General features: G+C 43.0%; 2 protein-coding genes and 1 long non-coding RNA gene across 8 annotated transcripts in view; 1 reads left to right on the forward strand and 2 right to left on the reverse strand.

Annotated features, from left to right (window-relative positions):
* The window catches only part of rtf2 (replication termination factor 2), a 30553-nt gene extending 14889 nt beyond the window's left edge, over positions 1-15664 (forward strand). Inside the window, exons 6-9 of the mRNA XM_056436415.1 lie at positions 11280-11396; positions 11668-11722; positions 13682-13753; positions 14454-15664. Of these exons, the coding sequence (XP_056292390.1) occupies positions 11280-11396; positions 11668-11722; positions 13682-13753; positions 14454-14641 (432 nt within the window). The 3' untranslated portion in view covers positions 14642-15664. The remainder of the gene's footprint in view (positions 1-11279; positions 11397-11667; positions 11723-13681; positions 13754-14453) is intronic.
* gcnt7 (glucosaminyl (N-acetyl) transferase family member 7) lies at positions 169-8457 on the reverse strand. Of its 6 annotated transcripts, none has more exons than XM_056436392.1 (5): positions 7553-8442; positions 5173-5428; positions 4327-5068; positions 2360-2455; positions 169-882 (listed from the first exon to the last, which is right to left on the reverse strand). In XM_056436392.1, exons 2-5 carry the CDS (start codon positions 5377-5379, stop codon positions 641-643), a joined length of 1287 nt encoding a protein of 428 aa, XP_056292367.1. In that variant the 5' UTR covers positions 5380-5428; positions 7553-8442; the 3' UTR covers positions 169-640. The 6 variants fall into 6 exon arrangements, with proteins under 6 accessions (XP_056292367.1, XP_056292368.1, XP_056292364.1 ...); XM_056436393.1 differs by having other exon boundaries at positions 632-882; positions 2343-2455; positions 7553-8445; XM_056436389.1 differs by having other exon boundaries at positions 796-2110; positions 7553-8457.
* On the reverse strand, positions 12232-13737 carry LOC130207736 (uncharacterized). The gene is made up of 2 exons (XR_008834328.1): positions 13650-13737; positions 12232-12940 (listed from the first exon to the last, which is right to left on the reverse strand). It is a non-coding gene; the product is annotated as an uncharacterized LOC130207736 (long non-coding RNA).
* Positions 15665-15679: the final 15 nt, after the last annotated feature.

Below are 15679 nucleotides of genomic sequence, written 5' to 3' on the forward strand. Positions count from 1 at the left end.
ACTATTTGACACTTTCCATTAATGCGTGGTGCTGAAATGATGCTGTGGCGTCTTGTGAAGGGGGGGAAGGAGCAGGTATGTGGTCGTTGGTCGGTGAACCCTCTTCCTCCGCTCACTGCCATTCCATCCTGTGTCGCTTCATGGTGTGAAATAAGGCACGTAGTCGTGTTTAAAGTAAAGATGGGACAGTTTTGACATCGTCTTTATTTGTTTGCTACTCTTCAATTAAATAGAAAAAAAGAAGGAAAAAAATTCACCAGTGTTTTTTTACGTTGAACACACACAATATTAAATACTATTTAATTAAATTAAACAATATACAATTCCTATTCAGTTGTTAAATACCTTTCTTGTGTAGTGCAGTTGTCTTAAATAGTATCTGTTATATATCCGTGTATATTTAAAATTGAATTCATTGTACTTTTTTCCTTTTTTTAATGAACTGCATTGCTTTACTGTAAAATAAGTTTAGTCCCACTCTCATCTGATTATCAAAACAACCATTACAGTTTCATACAGAGACCAATATGTCCTTGAACGGTAGCCTCGCCACACAGGAAGTGGACCGTTTGTCCTCCTGACGTGCTCGGTTCAGTTTTTTCCCGGCCCACATTTTTTACATTCACAGCCAGCAGCGATTTCATGCTCCGGCAGTGTCGTTGAAGTAGCCGCGGCTTGAGTTGCTCTGTGTGGCCAGCAGCCACGACGGCTCTATGGAAACAGTTGCCTGGTTCAACACCTTGGTCCTGTGCCACTGCTCCAGGCAGTCCAGGGCCTCGGGAAAGGTGTCGCTCTCAAACTTATTGGCGAACATGCTGTTCCTGTCGATGATCCACGGCAGGTCTTCCACGCCATAGATGCAGATGTCTCGTACATAATGCCCTGGAACACATGACGACGACAATATTAGTCTTTACTTGTATATTATATATCAAGTCTGCAGGGTTTTTTCGCCTCACATTGTTAGATAACACTTCTATTTGTTATCTTTAACCTGTAAAAGGTCATTTTAAAACGGACACGGGACACGAGACACGGGGCACGAGACACGGGACACGGGGGACACGAGACACACGGGAGACATGGGACACGAGACACACGGGACACGAGACACACGGGACACGAGACACACGAGACACGGGACACACGAGACACAGGACACGAGACACGGGAGACACGAGACACACGAGACAAGGGACACACGAGACAAGGGACACACGAGACACGGGACACACGAGACACGGGACACACGAGACACAGGACATGGGACACGGGACACGGGGTACACGAGACACAGGACACCGGACACACGGGACACACGAGACACGGGACACACGGGACACACGAGACACGGGACACACGAGACACGAGACACGGGACACACGAGAGACACGGGACACGAGACACACAGGACACCGGACACACGGGACACACGAGACACGGGACACACGGGACACACGAGACACGGGACACGAGACACAGGACATGGGACACGAGACACGGGAGACACGAGACACACGAGACACGGGACACACGAGACAAGGGACACACGGGACACACGAGACACAGGACATGGGACACACGGGACACACGAGACACGGGACACACGAGACACGGGACACACGAGACACAGGACACGGGACACACGAGACACGGGACACGGGACACGAGACACGGGGGACACGAGACACCGGACACACGGGACACACGGGACACACGAGACACGGGACACGGGACACGAGACACGGGGGACACGAGACACGGGGGACATGAGACACGAGACACGGGACACGACACACGAGACACGGGACACACGAGACACAGGACACCGGACACATGGGACACAGGACATGGGACACGGGACACATGGGACACACGGGACACGAGACACGGGACATGCGACACGGGACACGAGACACTGAAGAATACGTCAGAGGAGATACGCCCTTCATATCTGTCCCTTTATCATCTTTTGCTGAGTGAATCTTGTGCTTCCTTTGCAAGTGAGTAGTTCTGTAATCCTGTCTGGAGCCAAAGTCAAAGATAAAACAAAGAGGAAGAGGCACACGATGTCTTTTTGTCATCGGAGAGAGGACGAGGATGAGGTAGGCTAATGAGAGGAACAAGTTAATAATTAGTACACGTTTATATGTGTGTAGTCGTGGGTTTGGCAGGAAAAAGAGGAATGTAATGATTTTCTTCTAAATTACATTACAAATTCTTTTGCAATGGCATTTACATACAGTAGTATCAAGAATTCTACAATGCACACAAGACGAGTGGAATGTAAGCTGGACCACAGATAAGCCCTGTGCTCCAGTGGTTAATCAATAAAGTAGTACCTTGTTGTTACACACACCTTTGCAGCCTTTGTGTGTCATTCCCTCTTGATCCCTCCACTTGATTGACCGGACGTCTCCTTCCCAACCTCCAGCTAGATGGCTGCCTGGAGCTTCTTCAAACACATAACCAGACACACGTAATTGTAGTTATTTGACTGAAATGTGGGTTTACTTCATTTACTTACCCCTTTCGAACGGCCACATCTGCTGCGTGGGAGTTTGTTCCTGATGCTTTCCTTCGAAAAAGCGTTGTGGGGAAGCGAATTTGCCTTTCGGTAAAGTCTCGTCCTTTTTCTTTTGTGTAACTTAAATAAGCGGTTTTAAAACACGAAATGTCATCTTTGTGAAGCTTGTCCAAATATGCTCTTCAGTACTTCCTCTACACCTCATTCACGTGTCTCGTTAACGCTCCTACCTCAGTGCACCGTAGTGGTGCACAACCACTTCCCCAAGCTCCTCTCATCCAGACAGGCCGAGTATGCACTCATCACTTATGAACACAGCCCCACAAAGATCACACGAACAAGAACTAGCACAACTATTTCCTAAAGAATGTTTACTTAGCCTTATTTTCTCACTAGCAATCCTGAAGAAACAGAACACTTACAATGAAGTTAATGTATTGCTAATGTCCTCATAAAATGATCAATATCAATATTGACATCAGTTAACGTCTGTGAAGGTTTAGTGCAATAGCCAAAGTTTAGACCTCAAGACAGCAAGTGCTTTTTCCTCAGGTAGAATCACCTTAGGACAGATATGCTGCCAAAATTATACAGTTTATTACTCGAGCATTTACTCAAGTGTGAAAATTTGCAGTTACCAAGGGTGCATATATGTAGGGAATCAGAAGGTCATACAAGTTTCTTGATGATAAATATAGAGTATTCATGTTCATACAATTAATTTTAAACAATATAGATGATAAAACAAGATCATACGCTGTAGTTTTTACTTGTTGCCGTATGTGTGAGATGAAAATAAAGGATATGCGGTACTTCGAAAACACATCATTTTCTCTTTTTTAGTTTTTCTAATTTTACATTGTCTGCAAAGAACACGTTCCGGCATCTTTTTAAATGTCACATTTCCTTTGGCATGTGCCAGTTAGGGCTGAGCATTAATTTATTATGATAATGTATTGCCTTTTAATGGAATAATGTCTAAGGAAAGCATATATTGAGATACTGTGAAACAAAATTATTTTTAAATTGACAAAAACTGTATATTTCAACCTCAAAATCGAATTATTTTGCACCAAAATTCTTAATTAAATGAGAAAATACTTTACATTTTTGAAGTGTTTCATTCGCAGACGTAGATACAAAACCGTGTGGTTTTTCCTATTTATAAAAGATTAGATCAAAAGACCAGTTACTTCTCCCACAGCATATAATACAAACGTACACTCTTTTATTTATTTATTTTTTCATTTAAATCGTGTGTTTTTATGAGGGAAAGAAAAACCCGAAGTAAAGTAAAAGGATAACATTTAGAGTTTTTGATGGTTAACAGGCTTTAGAGTGGTTTCAATATTTTTGGGGGACGGTGGCAATTCCTTTTGTTTGGAGCCTCGTAGACCGGCTGCTATAATCAAACAATAAAGGTCATTAGTATCGGCGGCAGAAGAAACCGCGATCGGCGAGAATGTTTCGGTTCGCCTTCTTTCCCCCTTTTGTGCTGATCCGATCCGAGACTCTGATTTGTGATGCGATCCGAACCGTGAGTTTTTTTTATGACCCGTCTCCCCACCACTTCCTGTCATATTGCAATAGATCACACGGCTCATGGAAATTTAAAATCGTGCCATAAAAGCATAGTCAATGAGCCTGTGTAAAACGTTTCAGGGCCAAATGTGCCGTTTGACCTCGTAGCTCATTTTGTTTAAACATCCTCATCACGCGAGTTAATAATTAAGTTATTTTCTCGAATTCGCGCTGCAGAACACGAGCCCCTGTGTACCCATTTGAAACGGGCAGTTTACCTTTGATGTGACTGAGTGTCACCCAGTAGTGCTCGTCTGGGCTGAACGTGTCTTTGGACCACTCCAGGAGGTCCCGGGCGATTGGGCTCCTCAGAACAAAGTCTACAAAATCCCTCGTGAGAGCGTAGTACGCCGTTCCAAAATAAACCTGCAGATTGTGCGGAGGCGGGCCTTTCTTCAGTCCCGACCCCGTCAGAGCCACATGTGAGCCCATTATCTCCCTGTGCTGGAGCTGTGTCCGGTGCCTCATAGACGCCGGCTGCTTGACCCCGGGCGTCATGTTTCGGTCCCGCCACACTTTGCTCCGCATGTAGCGCACCAGTTCCAGGTTGCTCTTGACGGGGAAATCCTGTCCGCACAGATTCACCACCTTCCTCCAGCCCACCCGGGACTCTGCTAGATCCCTCATGCAGTTGAAGTCCGCCTGCAGGCGGGAGAAGCCACCGTACGTCACCGTCTCGCTGCGGCTGGATAGGAAGGTGTTTTCAAAGCAGCCGACCAGCTTCAGCACAGCCGCCTTGTACTCCGACGACGCCTTGTTGTCCACGTGGATGCAGTAGACGTTGTGCGGCATGTATACGGCCCGCAGCAGGCGCACAAAAAGCTCCAGCTCCTTGTGAACAGTCACAATGAAAGCTAAAGGGTAGTCCTCCTCCTCCCGACTCAGAGGCCTCGTGATGAAGTGGAGGTCTCTGATCAATTTGGAACACTGCATGCGACTGTTGAGAATATAGCTTTCCACCTATAGACAGAAACACGTATGTATTAGCACCACGTCATCAAAATATAGTTACCCTTGTTTTTTGTTGTTGCTGCATCTTCAGTTTAACTTCTATGGTGACTCACCTGGCAGTCGCGGCGATACCGCCCCACTCCGTCCTCCATGCCGGGCAGTAACGCGCTACATTCGGTGGCGAAGGGCCTGCAACTTGGAGGCTCTAGCAGCTTGGGCTCTGTTGGCATCCTGGCCCTCATGTAAATAACTAAACAGATGATGATACTCATCCCCGTGCACAACAGGAAGCTGCATTTTGCCCCCTCAAGCTGGCGCATAATAGCCCCGCTTCACCGTATCCAAGAAGCACCACCGCGGATAAAACTCCTGCAAGAGAGACGTCCACATCGCTGATTTGCAGTCGGGTCTCGGACCCCTGAGGGATGTGGAATAGGGTTAAATATGTAGGCTAACGCTAATTGATGGAGCCGGGTTGTAGATCAAGAAATGTAGTTTAGCGTACAGAATTCTGTCTATTACTAACTGGTATTTGAAATGTGACGCATAACTGGCAACACATGACAGTAATAGATTACACCAGTTGAAGATTTTAATTTAATTTTAATTTTTAATTTTATTATTATCTCTTTCAGCTCTTTTTTTTGTCTTTTTGCCCCTTCGGTCTACTCTTTCCTTTCATCTTTATATAAAGAAAAGACAAATATATATATATATATTAATAATAATATTGTTATCTTTTAAGTTTATGATCACAATTACCACAAGTATTATCATATGACATCTCTAATATTAACTTCTAATTTGAAAAAGCATAAATTAAATATTACTACAATTAGACTACAAAATATAGAAAAATCCCATGTCAAAAATAACAGACAATATCTGCTTTTAGGGTCCTTTCTTTTGTTTTATATTATGAATTTAGCATTGTGTAAACATCTTGAGATACAAGTGTGAGTAATTTAGGCTATGTTGAGTTATTTTATATATTCAACCACTTGATAACATTTTCTTTTCTTTCATGCCTTTGAAGATATTACAGCTTTGATATCGAGACTCTGTGAAGCAGTTTTGGCGGATCATTTGAAAACTGTAGTCACAGGAATACCGCAGGAGCGACGTGCAAGGTACAACAGATAGCAACGAGTAAACCAACAACATTTCTGTGAGATATGAGGAGAAGCTTCAAAGTGACCGGACATCATCATGTAAAGCAAAACCTTCACAAGGACTCTCTGAACCCCCCAGCTCACGGGTAGCATTTGATATCGAGGCACAAAGAGCCGGCCACTTTCGAATAAGTCTTTAATTACTATTATTATGAATTCTTATTATTATTATACGTCACAGTTCTATTTTTGACTAAAATCCTAATAGAGGGGGGGGGGGGCGGCAATTTAAATTGTTTGGCCAGACTCTCAAACCCCCCCACCCCTCAAGACTTGCATCTTGCTTTCATGAGAAAAGTTAGCCTCGAGTTACTCTTTCAGCTGTCTTTCTAGCAATATATTTCTAATTTGATTGACTGTGCTGCACTTTTTGAATAGTTAAGTGGAGCCCAATGCCGGACACAATGACTCAGAAGTTGCCGCCGGTAGAACCGGTGAGCTGTCAACGCATAATGTTCTGTGTTGAGCAGACGGGAGACCTTATTAACCCTTGTGTTGCCTTCGGGTCATTTTGACCCGATTCAATATTTAACCCTCCTGTCGCCTTCGGGTCAATTTGACCCGATTCAATGTTTAATGTCGGTGTTCTTTCGGGAGTCAACAAACAAACATAAAGTACCTCACACTTAAACTTGGAAAACAATATTAATTCTAATAATTTTCTGGAGATTTTAATAGCTGGGGTCATATTGACCTCAAGGGTAAAATATGTTAGTAAATATAAAGGTAACAGGAGGGTTAAACATTGAATCGGGTCATATTGACCCGAAGGCGACAGGAGGGTGAAACATTGAATCGGGTCAAATTGACCCGAAGGCAACACAAGGGTTAAAGAGAGGCTCTATTCAAACCTTCAAATGAAGCATTGGAGGTTCTATCAGAGCAGAGCATGTCTCCGAGGACTATTCCTGATCTTATGTCATGCTGTTCTTGAAAACAACACCAAAGATACAGATCTCCATGGGGGGGGGGGGGGGGGCATGGAAATATGCACGTTTCTAATCTTCTGTGGAGATGCCACCCCCGCCCTCATTCAAACCTCACTTCACTTTTGACTGACGGGAAGAAAGAAGTAATGCGTGTAAATGAGATCAAACATGTAGCTTGCTTGCTCTCAATGTTTCTACATAGGGTTTATTTGTATTTATTTTCTTGCTCAGTCAAAAATCTTAAAATCTGTTTTTAGATAATAAGGATTTAACTTTATCTTTTGTGTTGTTTTAGTTTGTCTCGATCAAACCTCTAAAGCGTATTCCAACGCAACACGCATATAAGCGCACACACACAAACGGGCAGACGCACTATGGAAAGAGCCGTTTACCTTCCAGGTCGTTGGGTCTGTCGTCCAAATGGGGGAAGAAGTCGAACATCAGACATCGGCGCCTCCACTGATCATTGTTCCCTGAACAGCGACCCCGAGCGTGCTACTATAATCCACCCGGAGTCCGGCGGAGAACAGAAGCCGTTTCCACTCGCACCATCGTCGTCAGCAGAGCGGCGGCGGAGTGGCGGTCGCGGTAGTTCTGTCCTACGTTTGACCTAAACTCAGTTGACACAGGATTGTGTTTTGTACGCAGTGTCGGAGATTGTGCTCGCTGAGCTTGGGACTCTGACGGAGTGAGACAGAGTGCTTTGGGTTTTTGTTCTCTGTTTCTCTCTCTCTCTCTCTCTCTCTCTCTCTCTCCTGTTGTATTCATTGCTGATTAAGTCGCTCCCCCCACATCCCCATGAGACGAGGTCTGTCCCTGCCTGGTTACCGGCAGTAGTGCACACGCCTGATGCAACACACACACATACACACACACACACACACACACACACACACGTACACACACTCTCTTTCTCTCTCTCTGATGTTTTTCCACTCTCCTCCCCCTTACAGTGTTCTGCTCACCGGTGTGTTTCATCTTTCTTTTTTTGTCCTCTTGCTTTGCATCATCTTTGTCCCTCAAGTGTTTAAAAAAAAAAATCCCAGTTCCTCTACCCAGCTAGAGGTCAAAAGCATCGAATTATCCGCAGCGTCCCTCCAGCTGGGCGCTGCCTCTCTGCCTTGTTCACCTTTTTTGTTTGTCGCCTTTCAAACAGCTGGTTCACTGCCGTGGCAAAGATTGCCGTTGACGTCTTGTTCCCCGACTTGATGATACGGTTCTCAGCCGACCGGCGGCCTGTGTCATTTGTGGTAATGGCAACAGCAGAGTGACTTCAGAGCAGCAGCCACAGAGTCTGTTTGCTGCCTGGTCAGCTTCTGAGATGATCCCTCTCCTGTTGAACAGAGCACATGGCCGGAGCCCCCCCCCCCCCCCCCAGCCTGCATTACGGCAACACAATGGGTCCCCTGGTGGTTACACGGGGGGTTTGATATTTGTGTTTGTATATGGGTGTGTTTTTCCTTTCTCTTCGGAGCTTTGTGTAATACACACAGTGATGAATTAGAGATTTTGTGGACCCATGAATGTTTGTTTCCTTTTTTGGATTCTCCGATCTGTTACAGTTCTGAAACCTAAAATATCCCCAAATACTTATTCCCCTGGGTACTCTGGGTTCTCCATGTCTTCGCCATCTAGCTGCCTATGGAGCGGTTCCAGACTTTATATATTTTGGGGATTTGCTCGAGAGTTCTTCAAGGTCACTCACATTTTTATTTCGACGATAAGAATAACATGCCTGGATTTTTAGAAACTTGTTCTCCTCTTTACAAGTTTGTAGATTGAAGTGCTGTGTGTTGTTTAGTTCAGGTGGTTCCTAATTGGCGGGCCAGGTCCGGACCCAGACGCCTTTTGTATCCGGACCTGGACCTATAACCGATAGATGCTGCTCAAATATGTATATTCCGATAAGCGTCGCGACCTGAGTGCGATATAAAGCGAGTACTGGACGAGAGGCCGAGCAGTCTGAAGAGCGCACGAGTCAGAAGTTGTTTCACATGGCGTGGTCCAATAAGAGGAATGTGGTCAGCGAGACCAGAGCCTTCAAGGATGGACCGACTCTGAAATGTTCATTCTTCCTACGGCCAGTTCAGCACCAGTGAATCTCAGATGTTCAGAGACCGTGGCAATTATGTGAAGTGCCGGTACGAGGCAAATTACAACTCTTTCACGCGCACATTTCACGCCCTCTGAAATGAAGGCACAAACAAACTATATTTAAAAAATAAATATATGATCAGAAATTAATCAGCATTAATTCACTGCCCGACAATGATGTGAACAGAGAGGAGAATAGAGCTGAAACCATTTACAAGTATTTTATTTTAAGATGAATATTTTTCAAAAGCTTTCTGTTCTGTATTTTTGTTGTTTTTGTAATTGAAATGAAAGAAGAACATATTTATTATTTATAATTAATCCAGTTACATTTTAAAACTGAAAATAACTGTTTAGATATTATTTAATTTAACTTCCTTTTATTGGATTTGAAAGTTGTCAGTTGTTGACGTACCAATAGTTATACATACAGCGGCTAGGCTACTTCAGTAGCGATGTCACTAAATCATCACAGACGTTATTGTGATGATCCGGACCTTTTGTGTCAGGAAATTGTCTCTAACTGTTGAACGTTATTAAATAACTCCGGTCTAGATGTGTGTCACTGCCAGCGAGATGGTTCAGGTAAGACATTGACCTCGAATGGTTCAGGTTCGGACGGGTCTCGGACAGCAAGTCTTTCAAGAGTTTTGCACATTGTTAGAACGTCTAGGTTAACCGAGATATGACCCAAACATCTACGGGTCCATTAAAGTGGATTTAACAAAACACAATTGCAGTAGAATCGACAGCAGTGTGATCCTGACTGGATGATCTGACTGGTCAACAGGTGTGAGAGGAGTTACTGCATCCCGTCGCCGTTCATCTTTATTTGGGTCTTCCCTCTTTCCATGCGCTTCGCTGTGTTCTGAGTATGGTTTTCCTCTCGGAGTAAAACAAACACAGCCTGCATGCAAATACATTTAAAAAGAGAGATATGCGGCAGAGAGGGGGTCCTTATGTTGTTCTTTTATAATCGAGTTCATAACGGTCTTCAGACCAATGTTGCATTATAGAAATAGCTTGATTTAAAAATAATTTTTTTACTAACTGCCAGTTTAGTCTATATATTTATATATTATTATTATAGATATTTTCCACAGGTACCTCATGAACAATTGTTGTGATTTTCGTCAAGCTGGATAAACAAAGCATTGCTTTGCAAGTCAAAGTAGGACCACATCTCCTTATCTGCTGCGCACCTGAACCTTGTTTATGGAGTTTGTGGACTTTTCACCTAATCATTATGTGTTTTTACAGTGGTTTGCACATTTGAATGTCGTGATGTGTTTTACAAATCAGGTTAACCTCAGAGAAATCCATCTTTAAGCCGGCCTAACACCTAAGTATACATTAGTTAAATTCCACGTGTGCTGGTGAAAACCCCGTGAACACATTCAAGGTTTTCGTCACGTACGGTACATTAAGGGTTCCCCACCCTTTAAAATGTACAATATTTTAAAGGAACATGTTCCCAAATAACTAAGTCTAAGTACAAAAATAATAAATATTAATTGAATAATGATGTAAAAGAATAACAAATATGGGTGGTAAATATGTTATAATGACCAAAATGGATAATGATTCCAAGTCTAATGTATTCAAGTTCACATCTCTTCACCACACGCAGGGCTGTTTCCTACCTCACTTTTTCACTTCGTAAATCACCAAACATTTTTTATCGGACTCACAAAAATACAAAAGCCGTTTTGAAAAATGTTTCCACTCACTAGACACGAGATGACAACCTTTTGAGATATTAATGTGTTCTGATGCGTTTATCTGGATTATTTGAAACTAAGATATAGCAACAACTCTGAGCCCATGATATTCTCTTCTATCCGTGAACATCATGATATCACAAAAACACTCATGAACATTTATAACATGGTCAAAATGATGTTCATCACGATCCGCCTCAATAATTAATCTTTAACCCTTGCTTTCAGATTTGTTTGAATGTTTTTCAGTCCGTATGTTTTTCAGTCCGTATGATTTAACTGAGCTTCCATGTTTTTGTTTTAGTGTGGCGAAGGGTTTAATGCTGAGGACGTCATTGTGCTCAACGGCACTAAGGAGGAGGTGGGGAAGCTGAGGGAGAGGATGGAAGAGAGGCGGGCCCAAGCCAAAACTAAATCTAAGGTGGGTTTTTATTTAACCAGACTTACAGCTAATATAAGATGATGATGTCAGAGAGTGGTTGTTGTCGGGTTTAAATAAACTATAAGAAGTTATCTGTTAGCTTTTGGATAATATAAACATTTTCTTCACTAAGACATTTTTTATTATTTTTCTGAAAACTGATTTAACCAATCATAAATACATTTCGTGTATTAATAATAATAATAATAATATATATATATATATATTTTTTAAAGTTTTTCAATAAAAGCATTTCCCTTTTTATTTTTAGAAATCCAAGAAGAGCAAAGCAGCTGAAACCGTGGCGACAGCGTCGGGATCAAAAGGTTTGTGTAAATTCTCGGTGACGCATCATACATGTGCAGACAAATCTATTTTTCCATAAACAAAACCAGGCAGCTAAAAAAGCCTTTACTTCATTTGAATAATTGTTTTGAATTTGCTATTTTGAGTTAGCTGGGTTATTCAAACATTTAACTGGCGGTAATTACCCATGTTTTTAATCCATACATGGAGGAATATGACACTGTTGGAATAACACTGCAGAACGTGACGCCATTATCTGCTCTACAAAACCTTAAACTCCTTGAGTCTGTAGATATTGCAGCTATCTTTAGACTCCGCTGGGAGACGTGGGTGATGTAGATGACTCTCACTGAGCCAGTAGATTAGAGTCTAATAGTCACACTCTTCAAATATTTCAGATATGCTTTGGGAAATCTCTCACCTGCTCTCTTCCTCTGACGGTTAAAGCTTTTTTTTCTCCTTTTTTCACAACGTTGTTGTTATTAGATGTCTTTGTTTCACTTGTGTCGGCAACAGAAAAGCCATGACATCACTTTTTGCAGTTTATTGGGATGTTGCTGTGATGGTTTTCGTAACTGGTTGAGGGATATTTACCAGACTCACTGTGTCTAATTTGTAATTTGCGCATATTTTACACTGTATTGGTCATCAACAATATCATGTATTGATATTTAGGGTTTGGGGTGCTTCCACACCTGTTTCTGGTCAGGTTCCTGTTTTTTTGTTTTGTTTATTTAACAAACGGACCATGGGGAGTAAACATAAAGTTATGCAGATTGACAGATAACTCTTGGACAGTTTTGGCAATTGTCATCCTGCATCATTGAAAAAGAAAATCAAATTATGTCACCATAATTACATTTTCCTGAGTTTGTGCAGAGCCTCTATGCGTCTGAGGGGTCTGATGTTTATGTTCTTTGGTGTCACAAAGAGTTCACAGAGTAATAACTGATTATAGGCATTATCAGGGGGCTATTATTAGTCGTCTGCAAATCGACCGCGTGCGATGAATAATGACTCTCAGGTAGAGACGGGGCACAAAGCAGGCGTCTTAAGCGGTAATGATTCTGGGCTGATTACCAACTGTTCGCTGTTAAGCACTTTTTAATGGTCTTAATAAACAGACAATTATAAATGATTGCTTCCTGAACTTCCCCATCAGCTTTGCACCGCCTCCATTCTATTGCTTGGTCCGCACGAGGGTTTGATTGACAGCGGTCACCTCTGATAGATGGCACCTGGCAAATAGAAACGCAATTATGGAATCACGTTGGATTGTTCACAGAGTTCAAGCTCTGTCTCTCTGTGTGTGTGTGTGTGTGTGTGTGTGTGTTCTACTTCCATCCCAAATTTATTTTCATCCCTGAGTCTCATGAAAATCAAAGAATTGCAAATCCTATCATAGTGATTTTGGAGCAGGTACAGTGGTTTTACAGATGTTTATGCTGTGATTATTATTGTGTTTATGCTGTGATTTTTTAAATGTCCCCATTGTGGGACAAATAAAGGAATATATCATATCATGTTATATTCCTCATGAGATCAAAGCCCTCCAGTGGTCCGTTCCCTCGCAGTGCGCTGGTTGTGTTTCCTGTTTCGTTCTCCAGACCAGCAGAGGGCTCCGACCTGAACAGGATGTTGGCTGAATAACACTCTGTGTCTGTGTTTATGTGCGTTCCTCAAATCAAAAGGTTTCGATGGAACAATTAAGAAAGCCAAAGTGCCGCTTTTCTCTTCCTGCTTGTGTAAAACCTATTTCAGATTGTAAAGGTTTACGAGGACTAGTTGCCCTAGTTGTTGAGAACATGTTTTTTTTTTTTAGGGTGTTCACAACAAACAAAGTGGATCATGAATTCAACTTGAATGAGAAATGCAAACTTATTTACATTTTCGGAAGCAGTCGCTGGTTTATACGTGAACAAACGGTTGAATGAAGTCCCGTCTTACTTGAACTGTCTGACTCTGGTTTCTTCCCGCAGAAGACGCACCCGCTCCACAAGTGGATCCAACGGAGAGCGCACAACCCGAGGGTGGAGAGAGCAGCCAGTCAGGTAGCCGACCGCACGCCGCCGCGACGCAGGCAGACAAACGAAGCTCTGGCGTAGACTTCTAGGTGCACACTACCGAGTCCAGATCACGTCTTTTGAGTGAGTGACGATGACGGTGGCTGGCGTCCCAGAGGACGAGCGCAGAGTGGCGTCGATTAGCGAGCCGGCGGAGCGCGCACACGGGGGCCGACGTGTGCCGACACGAACGCGCCTCGCCCCGCTACGCGGGCGAAGCTTCAGAGAAGCTTTGATTGGAGCAGACGCATCCGTCCTCTGCTCAGGATGGCGTGACTGTAGAGTGTAGTCGTATATCTTTACAAGGCAAATACATGCCTGCTGATATTTTAATGACCCAGATTTAATATTAACATTTGGCACCTTTCACTGCTCTGAATTTGAAAACGTCATTAGTGCTGCGCTTGTCTGCCATGATTACTGTAAGAGTCTCACCCAGAGTCAAACAGTATGGCACTGGTTAGAAAGAACAGGTGTTGCAGTCATGTGTTCAGTGAGTCTATACCACTCCACTCATATAATTAGTTTATTATTATAGAACAAAGTCAACGTGAATTATAAAAAAACTGGTTGAAAATATTATCAGCGGTCGCATTCCATTTCTCTTTGAAGCATCGTGTCCTTCTTTGTTCTTATCTTCATCCCGCTGTTTCGTTTGCTCTTGTCATTTGACGTTTTAACCACCCAGCTGTGGCCGGACCCTCCGACTCTTCGAAGGACCCCAAGTCTTCGACTTCTTCCAACGACAAAAGGTCCTATCAGGAGATGACGGAGAAGTCTGAGGTCTTCAAGTCCCTGTTCACCACCCACAGCTCTGCCAAGCGCACGAAGGACCAGATGTCCAACTGGGTCACCCACACCCCGTATCACTTCTAGTATCCATCCCTCGGAGCAACGATCGCCCATTTTTAGAGTGTTCCAGAAACCGTGACCCATTAATGGCCCATTACTGATGAAGCTAGTTCTACACATTACCCACATGACCTCTAATAATGTCACCAACGTGTGTCCTCATTCCCAGTGTGTCTCATCAGTCCCCCGCAGCTCAGTGTTTAGGTGTTGTCAACATTTTGTTAATGGCTCCCCGAGCTGTTCAGCCGCTTTGTTTTGTAGCCTTCCTCCCCGATGTATTCTCTCCAGGATCTCCGTGTTCCCAGTCACCCAGCGCTCTGGGAATTGATGCTATGGCGACTCTTATTATCTCTGCACCTCTGCTGCCCCCTAGTGGACAGTGTGCAGGTTCTCTTTTGTAGTGATTTCATCAGAGATCAAATTAAGCCCATGTCAAGATTTTAATGTCAGGCTTAATTTAAGGCAAACAAATATAAGGAAGTTAAATATCTACATCTTTAAAGCAGGTCATACGGTGATATTATTTACTTTCGTTATTTTTTAATTGTTTACCATTTTATGAGCTGTCAGCGTGAGCTCGGCCACACTTTGTTTAACATTCAACACATAGCACAGGGCGTTCAAGTAATATATATTGATGGCATTGTTTTTGTTTTCTTGAAGTTGGTTCAATTAGGTTAACAACATGAAAACAGTTTTTCGCATCTTGTTTGTTTATTGAAGCTTCTGATGCTCAGGAATCAACAACATAGTGCACGTGGCAGAAAATCGACACACGTACCTATAGCTGTTGTCAAACAGTGATCGTTATTCTTGAACGTCACAAGCTTCATTATTTAACAATCTTTTTCCAAACGAGGTGCTTCCAACTAAGTTTTTTCATAAGGAAGAACAAATATGTTATGTTGGCTTCCAGTTTATTATCAAAATATAGTGAATGGTCACATGGGCCACACACTCTTCTTCAGACAGGTACGTTTCTTACGTTACTTTTTTTCTTTTTGCATGTAACAAGCAAAATGTCAAAAAATAAATTTATATTCAGTCCTTTTTGTCCTCTCT

The sequence above is a fragment of the Pseudoliparis swirei genome, chromosome 18 (assembly GCF_029220125.1).
Source record: "Pseudoliparis swirei isolate HS2019 ecotype Mariana Trench chromosome 18, NWPU_hadal_v1, whole genome shotgun sequence".
In the NCBI taxonomy this organism is placed as follows: Eukaryota; Metazoa; Chordata; class Actinopteri; order Perciformes; family Liparidae; genus Pseudoliparis; species Pseudoliparis swirei.